The following is a 19325-nucleotide window of genomic DNA, read 5'->3' on the forward strand; positions in this document are numbered from 1 at the left end:
CGTATTCCCTTATAAGCTGCTTAGAGGAAGATGTCTCTCGGGAGGGTCACTCAACTCCTGTGATCTCATTTTCTTAGCCTAAGGGCTCCTTGACTGGATTTTCTCTCCATTTCGCTGGACCGAGGCTGCAGTGAGATCCCTGGTTCTCAGTGGGGAGTGATTTTGCCCTGCAGGGGATATCTGGCTGGCAACATGAGAAGTATTTTGGCCAGCGTAAGAGAGGAGAGGGTACTGCTGGCATCTGATGAATGGAAGCCAGGGGTGTTGCTAGATACCTACGATGCGCAGAACAATAACGAATTATCCAGCCCCGAATGTCAGTAGTGCCGAGGTCGAGAAACCCTGGATTAGGAAACGAAGAAATAAAAAAATAAAAAAGCCCAGGGGATCTTTGCATGAATGTCTGACCTGTCTGGGTTACTTCCAAGTGAGTAAATGCACCAGAGTCGTCCAGGCACCTCTCGGCAGGGATGCACATTGCTGCCAGAGCCTGGCCTGATTCAGAGAAGCCGGTCGTTCACAGGCTCTACAACCAAGATGTTACCCTGTTGCATAGGTAGCTTGTCAGGCTCTCTGAAGTTTGCATTGGAAATGCAGCATGAAGCAGTGTCTGTTCTGTGGTAATTCCTTCCCCTTTGTTTAAAATACAATTTTTGAGGGGCTGCTGGGTGGCTCAGGTCACGATCTTGTGGTTTGTGGGTTTGAGCCCCTCATTGGGCTCTGTGCTGACAGTACATGTCCTCTGTCTCCCTCTCTGCCTCTCCCCTGCTTGCTCTGTCAACAACAACAACAGCAACAAAAATTTAAAAAAATACAGTTTTTGAAAAGCTCTTTGTAGTCTACTAAAATACTTTGAAATATTTAAAGTCGAATAAAATCATCACTTCTCAGCCTTTTGGCTAAGATCAAGTGTAGTATCTGTTTGTATCAGTTTAAAGTTGAATAAAATCATTTTCATTGAGAACAACCTTAAAAGATTCTTATTTTGAGGGGCAAAAATCATAGGTCATCTTACACACTTAAAGAATTTTGCATCATCCCATTCAGCATTTGCCTTTGGGTTTATGTCTTTCTACAGTTGTGGCCCTGGTGCGCACGCTCTTTTAATTAGGACTTTAGAGCATACATATTTTCCTGTATTTGAATATTAGCTTTCTTATCGCTTTGCCTGGCTGCCTGATCCTTCCAGTGGGTCTGCTTTCTGGGAAGGAGCATAGGCTTAGGGGCCAGACCTGGGTTTCCGTTTCAGCTGTACTTCTTAGGAGCTGAGGAACACGGGCAAACACTTAATCTATCTGGGTCTTATTCTAACAGTTTTGTAAATGCAGATAATAATATCTACCTTAGAGCTGTGGGCATGAAATGAGAATATGTATGTAAAGTGCTTAATGCAGCACTAAGCAAATAATAACACATTAAATGGTGGCTGTTCTTACATAATTGTTGCTGTTGTTTTGCTTTTTCCCCCTTTGGCAATCCTCGTCTGGAAAAATTCTTCTGAGCTAAAGCGTAGAGAGACAACTTTTTTGTTTTGCTTTCGTTTTTAAAGCCAGGATTTATTTCTAATGAAAAATGCTCAAGAGATTTAAAAGGTCCAAGGGCCCAAAGATGTCCAGGTCTAATAGAACATAGATGGTATCTGTTGGTTCAGTGTCCATTTGATCCTGGTTAATTATTTGCCCCGTTAATCCTTCTAGTTGGGTGGTGGTGGTTTCCTCTAACACCAACATCTTTCATAAATGGCCCCAGTCCATGAATGACGAGAAGAGCGACACCAGAAACAGTTACTATCTTTGAAAGAGAGAAAGTTGAACATATGACTCAGGTGGACAGCCACCACAACAATTCCAGAAATCAACCTTATTAATCCAGCAACAAACTGAAATATGCCCAGATTGTACTTGAACATCCTTCTTGCGTTCTTCTTTGAAACCAGGTCCTCTGATGATCAGTGTGAGCAGCTGAGATCATGATGAGTCTTACCTAGTACTAAATGCAGCTCTTTCAGAGCAGAGACCACTGAACACCCTACCAGATAAAATGCCAGGGGACAGATTTTTAATCTGCCTGTTTTTGAATAGGCTCCCTGCCCAAGGTGGGGCTTGATTGAGCTCACGACCCTGAGATCAAAAGAGTTGCATGCTCCACCGACTGAGCCAGCAAGGTGCCCCACTTGTTAATCTACTTTTAACAGTAGAAATTAAACCCCTTATTAATAAATCACAAAATCCTCATGTTACTGGCAGAGGAGATGAGGCCGAGAAAGATTAATCCGTTCGTATTCATTCAACATTAGTATTAAGGTAGCAGTTTTCAGTAGGTCTGGGAGTCCCTGGAAGTCCCCCAAGCCCTTTCAGGCGTCCCAAAGATCAAATATATGTTCATAAAAATACTGTGACATTTTTTTTAAGTGTTTATTTTTGAGAGAGAGAGTGCAAGTGGAGGAGGTGCAGAAAGAGAGGGAATCAGAGGCCCTGCACTGACAACAGAGAGCTCGACGCGGGGCTCGAACTCACGAACTGTGAGATCCAGACCTGAGCTGAAGTCACACGCTCCAGCGCCTGAGCCACCCGGGCATCCCATGTTGTTTGTCATTTTTACGCATGCTCTCATGAGTATACTGGATAGAACTCAATCAGATCCCACATTGCAGTTAACCTTGAAGAAATTTAAAGTGAAAGTTTAATACTGGAGGATAGCTGCAGTTACCCAGAAAGGCCGCCGAAGAGCTGCTTTCTTTTTCAATTGTGTATCTCTGTGAAGCTGTTTTTTTCATATACTTTAGTGAAAATAGCATATTGCAACAGATTGAAGCAGATGAGAGAGTCTAGCGATCTTTTTTTAAGCCAGACAGACATTAGAGAGATTTCCAAAAATGTACAAACGGTGCTACTCTTCTCACTTATTTTTTGATGGCAAAGTACACTTTATCACTTAAAAATATTTTATGCTAACATGTAATGGGTTTAATATTATTAAATGAATATTTAAAATACAGTATTTGAAAACGTCAGTTTTAAATTCTGTGTGATGAATATCAATAGAAATAACCCGCATAAAAGTTCTTTGGCATCCTCAATAATTTTTTCTTTTAATGTGTATTTATTTATTTATTTATTTATTTAAAAAAATTTAAAAAAGAATTTAATGTTTATCTTCTTTGAGAGAGAGAGAGAGAGAGTGAGCAGGGGAGGGGCAGAGAGAGAGGGAGATAGAGAATCTGAAGCAGGCTCCAGGCTCTGAGCTGTTAGCGCAGAGCCTGATGAGGGGCTCGAACTCACAGACTGCAAGATCATGACCTGAGCTATAAAGTTGGACGCTTAACCAACTGAGCCACCCAGGCGCCCCTATTTATTTTTGAGAGAGTGGGGGCCGGGGGAGGGGGAGAGACAGAGGATCCAAAGCGGGCTCTGTGTGGAGAGCAGAGACCCTGATGCGGGGCTTGAACTCCCGAACTACAAGGTCATGACCTGAGCCAAAGTTGGATGCTCAGCTAGCTGACTGAGCCACGCAGGCACCCCTGCATCCTCAATAATTCTTTTTTATTTTTTTAATGTTTTTTTTAACGTTTATTCATTTTTTGATAGAGAAAGAGTGTGAGTGGGGGGGAGGGGCAGAGAGAGAAGGAGACACAGAATCCGTAGCAGGCTCCAGGCTCTGAACTGACAGTACAGAGCCCGACGCGGGGCTCGAACTCACGGACTGTGAGGTCATGACCTGAGCCGAAGTCGGATGCTTAACCGACTGAACCACCCAGGCGCCCCCTCAATAATTCTTAAAGAGCGTAAAAAAGTTCTGGGATCAAAATGTTTGAGAATTGTTTCTGTAAAGCACAAAATACAGTGTAAAGATTTAGCCACTATTCCACCATCCAGAAATAACGTCATTCCAGATGCCTCTCTCTATATAGATACAGAGAGGTTAAGCTAAATAAAAAGACAAAGTGGCATCATAATCATACATTTTAATTTTTTTAAAAATTTAATTTTAAGTAATATCTCTACCCAACGCGGGGCTTGAATTCATGACCCCAAGGTCAAGAGTCACATACTCTCCTGACTGAGCCATCCAGGTGCCGTAGTTTTTATTTTTCATAGCAACAAATTGTAGTTTTTGTAGTTTTACCTGAGTTGAATGGGAAGTATTAACCCTAAGGGAATTCCTGACCTTGGGGTGGTTTTGCCACAGGAATATTAGTTTGTAAAAGACACCTCTAGGATTAAGAAGAAAAAAAAAGATTATGAAAACCATTTTCTTACTACATGTTTTAATCCTAGCCCATATGTTTTGAGACAACGTGCTTGTGAAAGAAGAGGGAGTTAGGCAGCACACCCTCTGTGATTCCTACATATGTTTAGTCTTGATTCTATATTTAATTCAAGCTTGCTGTAGTCCCCTTGCCACAGCTGCTCCATTCCTTAATTCTGCGTTTTTGTTTATTGCTTTATTTGCATGGTTTCACGAACAGGATCCTCCTTAAGAGGCCGTGGGCAGTATGTTACCTGAGTTTTTGTGTTTGAGAAAATGTCCCCTTCCTTTGTACTCAAAGGAGAGCTTTGGGTTAAGTCATTTTCTGCCTCAGAACTTGTGGGTACTCTACCACTGCTGTCTGGTTTCTTGCGTGACTGTGGAGAAGTCTGAGTGTGGTGTTTTATCTTCTGTGCTTGTGCTTTTTCTGCCTATGTTCCTTCCTTATTCCTAAGATTCTTAGTCTTTATCATTTCTTCTTGAGGCAGAATAAGCCCCTTTATTTTGCATATGCACGTCTTTTTTTCAGGAAAGTTTTCTTGTTATAGCTTTGAATGTCCGTCTTCTCTAAAATCATGATACCTTGTTTTTGCAATCCCCATTTCGTCTTGCGTGCTTTCCGTTAGTCTCATGCTTCTCAAAAATGAAGCCTGTTGGAGGTTCCTCAGAAAGTTAAAAAAAGAACCACTCCAGGACCCAGCAGCACTACTGAGTATTTACCCGATGAATTACAAAAACACCAATTCAGAGGGATACATGCACTCCTATGTTTATAGCTGCATTATTTGTAATAGCCAAGATATGGAAGCAGCCCAAGTGTCCCATCAGTTGATGAATGGATAAAGAAGATGTGGTATGTCTATTCAATAGAATATTGTTCAGCCATTAAAAACACACACACACACAAAGAAGAATGACATCTTGCCATTTGCAATGACCTGTATGGATGGAGCTAGAGGTATTATGCTGTGTGAAATAAGTCCGAGGAGGACAAATACCATATGATTTCAGTCATATATGGAATTTAAGAAGTAAAGCAAATGAGAAAAGGAGAAAAAGAGACAAACTAAGAAAGAGACTCTTAACTGTAGAGAACAAACCGATGGTAACCAGAGGGGAGGTGGGGGTTGGGTGAAATAGGTGACGGGGATTAAGGAGCACGCTTGTGATGAGTGCCAGGTGATTAAAATAAAAACTTAAAAAAATAAAAATAAAAAAATTAAGCATGTGCAAGGATCACTTCTTGGAAAGTATGTAAAAACCCGTGTCTCGACCACACGCCTCCAGGATCCCCAGCAGCACGTGTGGGCGGGGCCTGAGAATTTATATTTCTGACAAGCTGCCAGATGTGCTGATGATACAGGTCCACAGACTAACCTCGAGCAGCGCAGTAGTTCTCAGTGTTTTAGTCTCTGGACCCCCTTATTTAATTGAAATATAATTGACCTATAACACTGTAGCTCCAGGGGTACAACGTCATGGTGTATGTATTGCAAACTGATGGCAACGGAAAGTGGAGTTAATATCCATTACCCCACACGATTAAAAATTGTCTTTCTTATGATGGGAACTTTTAAAATGCACTCCCCTAGCAACTTTCAAATGTACAGTACGGTCTCGTTAACTAACCGTAGTCACCACCGTACATTGTATCCCCAGGACTTCTGTATCTTCTAACTGGAAGTTCGTATTTCTTGACCCCCTTCACCCGTTTTGCCCACCCTGCCACCCAGGATGGCTTTACTCCTAAAAGTCGCCATGGTCCTCAAAGAGCTTTGTGGGTTGTATCTGTTGACAGAACACTGAGGAAATTTACATTAATTCATTTAAAAAGAACTGTGATGAACTCTACATACGAACAAAGAGTGTATTTTAACGAAAGATGCATTCTCCGAAGCAAACGAAAGTTTCCTGAGTGGCATTATTTTACGTTTCTACAGGTATCTTTAATGTGTAGCTTGGTGAAAGGTGGCTTTTGTTTTCTCTTTGTTGTACTTAAATTGGTTTGTAAGAGACTTGGTAGGGTGGTTGTTAAAACCTTTGTGTATTTCCAGGTGACTTACTGAGTAACCTGCTGCAGAGTCCTAGTTCAGCCAAACTGTTGAACCAGCCAATCCCCATCCTTGATGCGGAGAGTGAGTATATGTGTTCCCTGGCCTTGGAGTGCCTGGCCCATCTCTTCAGTTGGATTCCTCTGTCTGCCAGCATCACCCCGTCCCTCCTAACCACCATCTTCCACTTTGCGCGCTTTGGCTGTGACATCCGGGCCAGAAAGATGGCGTCAGTTAACGGCAGCAGCCAGAACTGTGTGTTGGGTCAGGAGCGTGGCCGTCTTGGGGTCCTGGCCATGTCCTGCATCAATGAACTCATGTCCAAGAACTGTGTGCCTATGGAATTCGAAGAGTATTTACTGCGTATGTTCCAGCAGACTTTCTACCTCCTGCAGAAAATCACCAAGGATAACAATGCCCACACGGTGAAGAGCAGGCTAGAAGAACTTGATGAGAGGTAATGAACACGGGTGTGGAACCGGCCGCGCCCTAAGAAGGGGCCTTGACCGTTTACCGTGTTGTGCCGCATGGTGTCTGTAATCCTCTTTGGTTTCAGAATTTGGGGCTCCTGATGAGGAACGGACAGGTAGGTGTGTACCAGTAAGTCTGAGCTTAGCTGGAAGGGCTAGGGTGGTAGAGGGGAGCGAGCCACGTTTGGAAAGTGACTGTGAATTGTGCAGGTTTGTTGTCTTTTCCCCCGTCTGTCTCCTGTCCTCCCTTCCACCCCCTCCCTTCGTCCTCACGATTCGCCTGCAGGTCTGAGTGGCGCAGGAGCCGAGTCTGCTGCTCGTGCGTAGCCAGGAACGTGGGAGGAGGCCGCGGAGGTACAGGAGTTCTAATCCCCCCTTTTCACTTGACGTTGCTTGTCAGTTTTGACTCCGTGACTTTCCCCCAGTGCACATCGTGCAGCGTGTAGGCATGTCGTTGTTACTGTGAGTTTTACACACACGGCACATTTCCATCAAAAGCAAGAGATGGGAATATGGGCACGTCTTAGCGTGGCACACACCGTGTTTCTTTGTGACCCTCCCCTTGAATGGAGCTGAAAATTACCTCGCTTTTCCTTCTGAAGTACTCACACAGATGACGCTGTCACGGTACCCTGAGGCGTGGTCTCATGTATCTCCCTCCAGATGATGTCATTTATCTGTCTTAGAGCTTTCATCGATGTGACGCTGGCTACTGCTGTGTAAAAGCAAGAGAGCAAATTAGAAACTTACATATAAAAGCATCATGTTGACTGTTCAGAAACTTCCAGGCAGATACATTGTATTGAGTTAGAAAATTCTTCTAGAGCGCTGGGCAGCAAATGTTGTTAATATGTTAATCCACTTTCCTTGGCTTGCTTTTTGCTATTAAGCTGCGTAGAGTTAAGGCATTTTCCTTTTCCTTAGAGTAAGTAGCAGAATGTAAAGTCAAGTGCTTACAGACCATTTTAGTGCTTTTTAATTTAGCAACTTTGTTAAGGTTTTCTAAAGTTAAAAACATAGATGCCTAAGATTGTTTTGGTTTGGTCCATCGTAAACAAGCTTTGTGCGAAATTTTCTTTGTATAATCACAAAAGAGCTCATAATCTCTTATGGTGATATGTTGGTTTTATTTTTCATTTTATAATAGCTTTCTGTATGAATTCAGAGGCATCGGCATGCAAACAGACAATTTCATATCCTTTCTAGCTTTGGTTAAGAAAGGCTGCACTTTATATGTTAAAAAAAAGTCTAGCTGCTCGTACCGACCATCAGGTATCAGTTGTTTTGAGTTTTACGTGAGGCATAACGTTCGCGATGGCTGACGTTCTGATGGCATAGAGATGTCGTCGTGGGCTACCTATGTACTGATTTTGTTACGTGTAACTTCTGTGCTTTTGGTTTTATATTTTAATCCTATGCTTCCTATTGCCCTGTGAAAGCTGAGAGGTGCCTGGAAGCAGAAAGGTGACATGAACAATACTGTGTGCTTGCTTCCTGGCTCTTGGGCCCCTGACCACTAATTCTAAACAGCTAAGTCCATTCTCGGTTGTTTAGGGGCTACTTACCCCAGGGCCTTTGCTTCTCTTCTCCTTTCCTGCCTGTTTCTATCTTTCAACTGCTCATTAGCACCTGTACCAGAAGGTGGGCAAGGGAAAGAAAATGAGGTGAAATAAAATCTATAGGTTTAGCTGCCGAAAGGCCCTTGTTTGTGTGCCCAAAAACTTGGGTTGGAGAGTGAAATAAAATCGAGATTGCGTGACATTTACCCAAGCTTCTCTTTATTTCATGGGTGGCAGGGAATTGAGTGCATCTTCCTAGAGAGCAGTAAACTGGGTGACGGCTCTGACTGTCACGTTAGAAGCAGAAGGAGGAATAAGGAGCCCCTGCTGTTGAGTATCTGTGGTCAAAGGCATCGAGAGAAGTCTCTTCACGCCTGACTCTCTCTAAAAACAGTTGATTCAAACGCCTTAACTGTGTTTCAAGTTTTTGGTCCCATGATCCACAGAGACGGCCATTCTCCTGATCAAGCAGATTAATGTTTTTGTTTTTGTTTTAAACTGCAAAAAAGTTTACATGTGTGTTAGCTAGCCGTTTGGAGGTCAGGCAGGCAGGTTGGCCGCCCTCAGGGTGCTGGGTCCCAGGCACAATGTGGGACATTTTATTTATGGGGCAATTTTGCTCTTCTGCGTAGTTGTCTTTTTCTCCCCCATTATTATTGCATAGATCCTTGCTTTAAAAAACAAAAAACAAAACTTTTTGCAGTTAGGACTTTCAGAATTGGTTTTAGCCATTATTTAATTTTTGACTAAGGCCCATAAGTAAGTCTTTATCGGTGTCCGCAATGTGATCTCTGGAGGTACGTCCATCTCATTTTCGAATCACCTTTTGGTATTTAGGGGCTTAAAATGACAGTTTGTGACATGTGAGAGTGATGATGTGCTGTGTGTCTAGTAACAACAGTCTCTTATCCTTGCAGCTGGGACCCACACTCCTCTGGGAAATGATATTGTACATACACATGAGTTGGGGAGCCACTGTGCTGTGAAAGGAAAGAGCACTGGCCTGGGAGTGGATGGTAGTCGGTAGTCCCATTTTGCCACGAGCTGGCCCAGTGACCTTGGGCGGGTCACTGGCTCTCCCTGGGCCTCGTCTGTACAGTGAAGCGCCAGACTGAATTGTCCCCGAGGCCTGTCCAGCTCGGGCAGCTTCTTCCCCTCCCTTATATTTGCAGTCACTTTCTGAGTAGATCGGGATGTGCTTACGTTTATTGAGTGCTGGGAGCCGGAGGGCGGGGGGGGGAGGGCGGGGGGGGGGGGGGGGGACGAGCATTAGGTTCCAAGTCTGCATATACGTTATCCAGATGCCATGCCTTTGGTATAGCCTTGTTTTGTTCTTAGCACATTCACGTTAATATTTTGGGCTCCTAGCAAAGGTAACCGGCCTTCCAGACTTGCCACATTGACATGACGCACATGCTCTTCCCCTTGACTTTTTAGTATCATTTTCTTTCCCTTGAATCGGTTGTAACGTGAAGGACTTAGAAACCGCGAGAGCCCTAGTTTATAAGATGTCTTAGTAGAGAGTGCCTGAGGATTAAAGTTGCTTTTCTGCTATGTTTCAGGTGGTAATGGAATGAAGGGTTGCCTGACCTGTAGGTAATTGTTGCAGGCCTTTATCTTTTTAACTGAAAAGCTGTTTTAAATCTGTGTAGTTCTGTACTGAAAGAAATTTGGATTGAATTTGAGTTCTCTTCTAAGGAGGTGGCTGGGTTTCTGATCGTCTCTTCTCGTCTTCTTGTCTTACTTAGCTATGTCGAGAAGTTTACTGACTTCCTGCGGCTCTTCGTGAGTGTCCACCTGAGAAGAATCGAGTCCTACTCCCAGTTCCCTGTGGTGGAGTTTTTGACGCTTTTGTTCAAGTACACATTTCATCAGGTAAAGCACCAGCACCGCTCATCCTTTTCCTCCTGAAAAAGCGCGCTTTGTTGTTTCCAGGGTAAAGAGTTTATTTCCCGAACGTTTATATAGTGTTGGCTTTGTGAAGATTAACACGTTTGTCCTTCCTAATGACCCTTTGAGGTGGGTGTTATTATCATCATCTCCACTTCCCAGATAAAGAAACTGAGGCGCAGGGTAACCGGCTCAGGGTCATACAGTTAATTAAGTGGTGGGGCCAGGCGTTTGAACTCCTAGAGTCTGTGTTCTTAACCACTGTTTTGTTGGAGAAGCAAAAGATAGAAATAGTCTGAAATTAGGGCCTTTCCTTCTGTAACTGGCACTAAAACTTCCTACAGGGAGATGATAAATAATGAAGCTCGGGGCGCCTGGGTGTTCGGTGGGTTAAGCGTCCGACTCTTGGTTTTTCAATTCAGGTCATGATCCTCGTGGTTTGTGGGTTTGAGCCCTTTGGGATTCTCTTGTCTGCCTGTCTCTCTCTGCCCCTCCCCCACTCACTCTCTGTCTCTCTGTCTCTCTTAAATAAATAAACGTTAAAAAAAAGAAATATTTAAAAAAAATTAATACTGAAGTTCTGAGGAGTTAAGTTTTGGCGGATCGGATTTTTTGCTCCCATTCAACAAATACTTTTTGAGCTCCTTGTGTATCAGGAGCTGGGCGTATAAACCCTCACAAGCAAAGTCCTTGTGCCTTGTTTACATTTTGTGGCCCAATGTCTTCTCTTTATATACATATTTTAAACGGCTTATTGAGGTAGAATTATATATCTCATGAAATTCACCCATCGTGATTGTACAGCTCCATGGTGTTCACTAGATTTATAGACTCGTGCAGTCATCATCAGCCTGGTTTTAGACATTTCTGTCGTGTCTTCTCCCTTGTGCATTTGTGTGTGTGTAATTTATTTTTTAATTCCAGTATAATTAATGCGGTGTTATATGAGTTTCAAGTGTACAATATAGTGAGTGATTCAACAGTTCTGTACATTACTCAGCGCTCACCCTTCTGTGAGTGTCTTTAAAATAAGTTTTCTATTGAAGTATCACACCCATTTGGAGAAGCGCATAGATCCTGCGTGGACAGCTTGATGAATTTTCCCAAAATGAACACAGCCATGTAACCACCACCTTCGTCAAGAAGTAGAACGTTACTGCCAGCTCCGCCTTGGGTGCCTTCCCCTTCACTTCCCGTGCGTCACCCCGATCTTGACCTTAACGTCCCAGATTCCTTTTGCCTGTTGTGGAACTTCTCTCAGTGGATGTCTCCAGTATATATTTGTTTTGTCTGGCTTTTTCATTCCACATCATGTTTGTGAGATTCACCTGTGTTGTGTGTGTGGCAGTAGTTTGTTTTCATTGCTTTATAGTAAGTCATTATCTGAAAATCTGTCCCACTGCAGATGAGCTGCTCGGTTTTTGGTGATCATGAATTCTCTTGCAGTGGGCGTTCTCATACATGCTTTTGGGTGCACCCGTGTAGCTCTTTCTGTTGGCGTAACCTGGGTATGACGTTCCCGGGTCAGGGAAGGCATGTGATTTTATAAGTTGTGGATTTTACGTGTCGTGGAAGTTTAAACCACCGATGATGTAGCTTCACGAGGGTAGAAGAGAGACAAGGGCCTAGGCTGGGAGGGGTGTTGTGTGTGTGGTTGGGGATTTGGAGCGAGGGTTTGGTGTGTGAGCTAGCCTTTCTCAGGGGGGTACTTGGCACATAAAAGTAAGCGCCCCCAGTGGGTGAGGGTGAACCCCTCCTGGGTGCAGCAGGGAGGGTGGGGGTGGAGGAGGACTAGGGTTGAGGAAGTATCAGGATGTCTGGTAGAGGGGCCAATGAGTGCAGGGCAGGAAGGACAGCACTCTCAGTTCACCAGACCTAAGAAGGGATGGGAGAGGTGATGAGATGTGGGAGGGCGAGGGGGTGGGAGAGAAGCATTCCGGGTAGGAGCGTTTTGAGATGGATCCAGAGACCTCCCGGAGGGGACCGGGAAGAAAGGATTCAATAGATACGTTAGAATAAGTGTAGCAGAAATGAAAGAGATGGGGAGCCAGTGCTGAGGTCACAAAGAAGGGGTTTTGGGGAAAGTGGAATGAAAATGTTTTGCAGTTGGCTCTGCCTGTGAAGTTTTATATCTGCCCTTTATATATGACATAGAAGAAAGCTAAGTACAAATTTTAAAGTATGCATGTCTTATGCCTACTTTTTTGGATCTGAACCCAACAAACAGTTCTGTGTTGGAGCTCTGGTTGTTTCTATGAGGTCTGCATCCTTGGAGCAGTCTTTTTAATTGCCTTCGATTTCAGTTTCTTCACTTAAGGAGATCGACCGTGGTGGGCATCTTCACAGTCTTGCCCCTGTTCATCTTCTGTGGTCCTTTGCCTAGAATTTTAGGTGTTGGTTTTCCATTGAAATCAAAGTGGTGGTTTTGTATGTTTATATATTACATGTATATATACTGGGAAAAGAAATGAATATGGTCATGAAGCAGACAACAAGCTTCTTTCTTTGTCCTTTACCTGAGGTTACTGTCAGCTGAGCTTCCTTGTACTCTCTTGGTCTCTTGTATGAGGACCTTCCTTCCTTCCGTTCTTTTTTTTTCTCTTTCAAAACATTAAAAAAATTTTTTTAAATTATTTATTTGTTTATTTTTTAATTTACATCCAAGCGAGTTAGCATACAGCGCAACAATGATTTCAGGAGTAGATTCCAGTGATTCATCCCCTATGTATAACGCCCAGTGCTCATCCCAACAGGTGTCTTCCTTATGCCCCTTCCCCATTTAGCCCATCCCCGCTCCCGCAACCCCTCCAGCAACCCTGTTTGTTCTCTGTATTTAAGAGTCTCTTATGTTTTGTCCCCCTCCCTGTTTTTATATTATTTTTGCTGCCCTTCCCTTATGTTCATCTGTTTTGTGTCTTAAATTCCTCATATGAGTGAAGTCACATGATGTTTGTCTTTCTCTAATTTTGCTTAGCGTAATAATACCTTCTAGTTCCATCCGTGTAGTTGCAAATGGCAAGATTTCATTCTTCTTGATTGCTGAGTAATACTCCATTTTGTGTGTGTGTGTGTGTGTGTGTGTGTGTGTGTGTGTGTGTGTGTGTGTATACACACCACATCTTCTTTATCCATTCATCTGGAGGCCCTTCCTTTCTGGGTGTGGGCTCTTGGACTATGGGAGTCAGTGTCCTTTGAGGTCCAGGAAGAAGCAGATTTGAGCATTGGGCAGAGGGGCAGGAAGCTAGAAGGTGTTCTGTGCAGTTTACTGTAGGCTGGGCTGCCTATCGTAAATGGGCAGGGTGCACTCCAGGGTCAGGAGCTGGCGGTAGTAGGGGAGTTCTTCGGGGTAAGACTTAAGAATAAGAAATGAAGTGCCCTCGAGAGACGGTTTTAAGTTCTCATCTGGTCATTAACAGTGTGATCATACTTTATCATGGTTTAATTATCTGCAAAGCTGGAAAACGTTCTTTCCTCTTGTCTAGAGGGTTATGAGTGTACTCAGTATTTTTGCCTTTTGTTTCTAAAATTCAGAGGGGTGCCTGGCTGGCTCAGTTGGCGGAGCATCTGACTCTTGGTCTCAGGGTCGTGAGTTCGAGCCCCGTGTTGAGTATAGAGATTACTTAAAAAAAATTTCATAAGAAATTTTAGTACTGGTCATCATGTGTTGAAGGAATAGTAATAAGACAAAGGTGGTGTTAGTATCTTTCTATAAGCATCTCCTCTCTCTCGTTTCTTGTCCTACATTTTTTCTCTCACCGAAGTGTCCCACCACAGCTCCTCTGGCCACTAGTGCTCAGCAGGTGTTTGCCTCCAGCGTTGCTCCCCTCGCTGTGGTGTCCCCTCTGAGCATCTGATTTCTGTCTTCCTGGTCCTCTTACTGCATCCTTAGCAGTTCCTTCTGGGCCTTGCATTTTTATCCCGCCCCCTTTTCCTGAAACAGTGCCTGGGGGGGTGTGGCACCGGGGAACGGGGCTCTACGCCAGGGGTCTGAAGTTCCACATTCTGGTTCTCTTTCTGTTCCTTATCTTTTCATCTTGTGCAGGTGACTTTGCTTTGGAGCCTTGGTTTCTTTTCTTTTCTTTTTTTTTTTTTAATATGTTTTTATTTATTTTTGAGAGAAAGACAGCACAAGCAGGGGAGGGGCAGAGAGAGAGAGGGAAACACAGAATCTGAAGCAGGCTCCAGGCTCTGAGCTGTCAGTACAGAGCCCGATGCGGGGCTCAAACTCACAGACTGAGATCATGACCTGAGCTGAAGTCTGACGCTTAACCGACTGAGCCACCCAGGCGCCCCCCAAAAGTACTTCCTGATCAGCTATGTTCTGTGGAGGAGAACATGGGTGTTTTTAAACCTAGGAAGGCCAACTGAGTGATTGACTCACAGGGAGCTCAGCAAGCTGAAGCCAGGGAAGACTCCCATCTCCTGGCTGTGCAAATTGAGTGCCTGTCTACAGGCTACTTATATTATTTCCACGTGGCTTATTGTTTTCTGTGCTTATTCTTCTGGTTCACTTCATGTCATGGACATCCTGGATTTTGCAAAGGATGAAGTGGAGACAGGAAATGGTCATTTTCTTTTCAGAGGATGGCCCTGTCAGGTCCTGATTGTCAGTTCCAAGGCAACCCTGTGAGTTGTGAGGTTGGACTCTGCCCCAGTCTGCCCCGGAAAAAGTTAGCTTTCTGTCTCAGACTGCGTACAGAACTCCCATCTCCTGCTACCACCCAATGGGCAAATCCCACACATACCCTTATAAGCCTCTGGATTTCCTTGTGGATCCGAGATGCAAGGAAACTGATCCAAGAAGATGATGGTCTTACTTCTTTCCCTATCTGGTCCTGCCGCCCAACATTGCTTCAATGAAGCAATCACAAAACCAAAGAGCTCTTATAGGTAGCAAGAAATTCAGTGGATATAGAAGGGATTGGGGGGGGGGGCACAAGTTGAAATTGAATATGCGTGAGAAGGACTAGACGTTGGAGAATGGAGTGCCTGGAGTTTACATGAAATAGAATCTCAAGGCTCGTGAGGAATCAGAGCGCAATGAGTCAGGCACTGGACCCTACAGAGACTTGTTCTTCTCTCCTCACTTTGTCTTTGTCAACACCTGGTTAAAGGTTGCTCTTAGCCCATTGGACACCCCTCCTTCTGCAGATGAGATCATGCCTGAGAGTCAGACTTAAGCTAATTTTCAGTCTGTTATGTAGGAAGACTGCAGATGTTACTTTTCTAACTTTCAAATATGTAAACTTGTCACCTTCAGAACCATCGAAACTTACTTCTGGTTTCCTAATGATATGTAGAAGGAGCATTTACTGGGGTGGGAGGGGGTGGTAAAGGGACCTGGTTTGAATAAATCATGTCCCTGGATCTCAGTTTCTTTTTCTCTAAAACAGATTTGAATGGGATGATCTGTAAGAGTCCTCCCCATCAATCTCAGATTTAAAGATTGGTGTCTGCTTGGCTTATTTTGTAATTAAGTTTGTCCTGCATAGAATCTCCCTAATAATGATATGTTCCATGGCACCTTTGTCTTGTTAGGTTCACCAGGGCCCAGTCATGAAAACCATTTGAAAGATTGCAGTTGTGGTTACAGGAAGTGGAGGGAATCTAGGCTTAGGGTTGTACCATTCTGATGGAAATAAACACTGGTGGGGATGTTTCTCAGGAGGAGCTGCATTAAGTAATTTCATTGTCTGGATTTCTTTTGCATCATAGCCTACTCATGAAGGTTACTTCTCTTGTTTGGATATCTGGACGCTCTTTCTGGACTATCTGACAAGTAAAATTAAAAGCCGTCTGGGAGACAAGGAAGCAGTTCTCAACAGGTAAACCTCAGAAATACTGATAAATAGAAATAGACATTTTTGCGTTTTTCTTGTGGTTTAAAGGGACAGCCAGGCCGTCAGACCTCTTCAGTGAAACTGGGTCACACAAGCTGGGTAGGTAGTAATGTCATTGAGTATTTTCATATATTTTTTTCCCCCTTTAAATATTTCATTTTCTTAAAACATTTTATTTTCTGATTAAAAACGTAATTTGTATAGTTCTTTAGCTGTGATAACTGTCTCAAGGGTTTGTTTTTAAGTGGCCCTTATTTTAGAGATTAAAAACTGAAGTATTTATTGGATGGATGAAATGATAGGACGTCTGGGATTTGCCTTAAAATAATCCACTGGGATAGAGGGAAAGGAGGGTTGGCCGTGTGTTGATAATTGATGTTGACCTTTATTGATGGTAACTTGGGGTTCATTATATGCTAGCTCCTTTTGTATGTGTGTGAAAATTCCCTAAATATAGTAAATACCTGCTGTGAAAAATAAGTATTTCAAAAACTAGGAAAAGATAGAAAAATATAAAGAAAAGATATCCATAATCCCACAGTCCAGCGATAATTACTTTTGTACTTTCTATTGTATTTATTTCTATTTTATTTATTTATTTAATTTAAAAAAATGTTTATTTATTTTAGAGAGAGAGCGCGAGTAGGGGAGGGGCAGAGAGAGGGAGACACAGAATCCGAAGCTGGCTCCAGGCTCCGAGCTGTCAGCACAGAGCCAGATGCAGGGCTTGGACCCATGAACTGCGAGATCGTGACCTGAGCTGAAGTCGGATGCTTAACCGATTGATCCACCCAGGCGCCACTCTATTGTATTTTTTAAAAAACAGAAAATGGGGAAATGTTTTTCCCCTTATGTTCCTCAAGGTCATTTTTCTTGCTTGCAGGCAGAAAGTGTAGTTCCTGTCCACCATAGTTATTTAGTTAAGAAGTGAAATATTGAGCTAATGAATCTAGAACGCTTGGCACATTACGAATGCTCGCTCAGTAGATGGCATCAGTGGTTGGTGGTGAGTGAACACCCCTTCCTAGCAATGTGCCCCGTGGGGGGCGGCGAGGAGAATCCTGGCCTGGGAAGAGATCGGACCCTCTGGAAACCCACCCTTGTATTGCTGAAGTTTTAATGAGTTTTTATAATCTTAAACTGAATATTTGCATTTCAAGTTAAAAATCTGTACTTTTGTTCCCAAACATATTTGTGTGATTGCAAAATAGCTTGCAAGTTGCTTTGTTGTCAGGTCAGATGTGCTTTGTGGGTGTATATTCGTGTATCCGAAACTCTTACACAACCGTAGATCCTGTTTTTGGTGATTTTGCCAACTAAAAGTTAGTTATTGTGTTTTTGAATGAGATTCTTCAAAGGAAAGGTATTTTTGCCGTATTCTCTATTTTGTATGCTGAACAGTTGGGTCCTGTAGTTCCGGGACTGTGCTTGATTTTGCTATGTTTAGTGGGAGACTTGACATCTCACGCTTGTTGGAAGAATAAACTGAGGAAATGATTAATATGAAAATGCTTTTTAAAGCACAGTACAAAAGTGTTTTAGGTGTGGAGAATATGGTTCCATTGAGAAAATCTGCAGAGTGTAGTATTAAATAGATTTTAGTATTAATCTGGCAGATTATTAGTGTTAAAGATACACTTGTGCACACCAACCTACCGACAGAAGGAGCAGTGGTATACAATTTAAATTCCTTTTCTGCTTCATGGGAGCAGTGTTACTTCTGGTCAAGTTATGTGCTGATCACATTTCCTCTTGCAAAATGTGCATGTTGACCTCTCTCTCAGGATGGTTAGGATTCAAGGAAATCACATATATAAAATGCCTGGCACAGTATTTAGCCTGTATCAGGCACTCAGTAAATGGTCGCAGTGATGACTGCAACCATGATAATAAGTAGTAGAAGACGTTGCTGCCGTCGGACTGTGGTGGTGACCATGGAGTTCAGTGATCAGGGCCCCCAGGTGGCCTAAAGGCCTTTTAGTCCACCTTCAAATGTTGACCTGTCTGCCCAGGCATCTGTCATCTGATGTCACTGGGTTGTCAGGGGTGATGGCTGATCACTTTCAACACTAGGAATTTTTTTTGATGTTTATTTATTTATTTTGAGAGAGAGAGTGTATGAGTAAGAGAGGGAGAGGGAGAAAGAGAGGGAGAGAGAGAGAGGGAAGGAGAGAGAGGGAGAGAGAGAGAGAGAGAGAGAGAGAAAATATGAATCCCAAGTGGGCTCTGTGCTGTCAACACAGAGCCCAACGATTTGGGGCTCAATCTCAAAAACCATGAGGTGAAACCTGAGCTGAAATCAAGCACAGGACGCTTAACTGACTGAGCCACCCACATGTCCCTAAGAATTTTTTTATTGATCATTTGATTATCATCCTAAATGAGGCTTTCTAATTCTTCATGACTTTTTTTAATGTTTATTTTTGAGAGAGAGAGAGAGAGAGAGAGACAGTGTGAGTAGGGGAGGGGCAGAGAGGGGGAGACACAGAATTCGAAGCAGGCTCCAGGCGCTGAGCTGTCAGCACAGAGCCCGATGCAGGGCTCGAGCCCATGGACCAGACCGCGAGATCATGACCTGAGCTGAAGTTGGACTGAGCCACCCAGGTGCCCCTATGACTTTTTTTCCCCCAAACATATACTTACAACACTTTTATGCCCTTGAAAAACAAAAAAAGCCTTGAAATCTTCAAAGCTGGTCTGGGGTTTTTTGCTATTAGTTAACCATCACCAGGGAACTGTTTGTTGAGCAGATATCACTTAGTATCTGGGTTACAGATTACAAAGAGGGCTGTATAAGGTAGTCCGCTGAGGGGCACAAAGAAAATAGTTGAATTTTAACGTCTATATTTTTCCGGTCACCTCTTAAACACTGTATATTTATGTAGGTGTGCGCTCAAGTCCTTAAATGAAAGTTTTGAAGTGTGGCAACCACTGTTCTAGGTTCTAAGAGACCCTGATGCGTCAGAGATGTGCTGTTTCGCAAAAGAGTTGATAAAGACCACTGGCTACTGGTCGTGACCCACTCATTTTAACTAAAGCACGTAAATGTGATCAAATGTTTTTCGGCTGGTAAAATGCATCTGAAAGAAGTTGAGGTGCTTTTGGAATCACATTTGTGGCTTAAGCCAGAATTTCAGAAGCAATTGATGTTGCAGGAACTCGTCAAGAATGTTTTCTTGGTGTCTTAAATGGGAAACGTAGGTGTGGTTAAGTCACTCAGTTCCTGTCCCTTGCGGTTTACAGGTTTTGCATCATCCATCACAACAA

General features: G+C 43.3%; 1 protein-coding gene and 1 pseudogene across 7 annotated transcripts in view; both read left to right on the forward strand.

Moving 5' to 3' along the window:
• Positions 1-19325, forward strand: part of XPO6 (exportin 6) — a 104934-nt gene that overhangs the window by 47300 nt on the left and 38309 nt on the right. For all 7 annotated transcript variants that reach the window (XM_086692602.1, XM_086692601.1, XM_086692605.1 and 4 more), the window contains exons 7-9: positions 6303-6756; positions 10077-10203; positions 15934-16043. In XM_086692602.1, coding sequence (XP_086548728.1) covers positions 6303-6756; positions 10077-10203; positions 15934-16043 — 691 coding nt within the window. The remainder of the gene's footprint in view (positions 1-6302; positions 6757-10076; positions 10204-15933; positions 16044-19325) is intronic.
• LOC112857434 (U2 spliceosomal RNA) lies at positions 880-1004 on the forward strand (annotated as a pseudogene).

Source organism: Puma concolor, chromosome E3 (assembly GCF_028749965.1).
Source record: "Puma concolor isolate L17-30 chromosome E3, mPumCon1.1.hap2, whole genome shotgun sequence".
Classification (NCBI taxonomy): domain Eukaryota; kingdom Metazoa; phylum Chordata; class Mammalia; order Carnivora; family Felidae; genus Puma; species Puma concolor.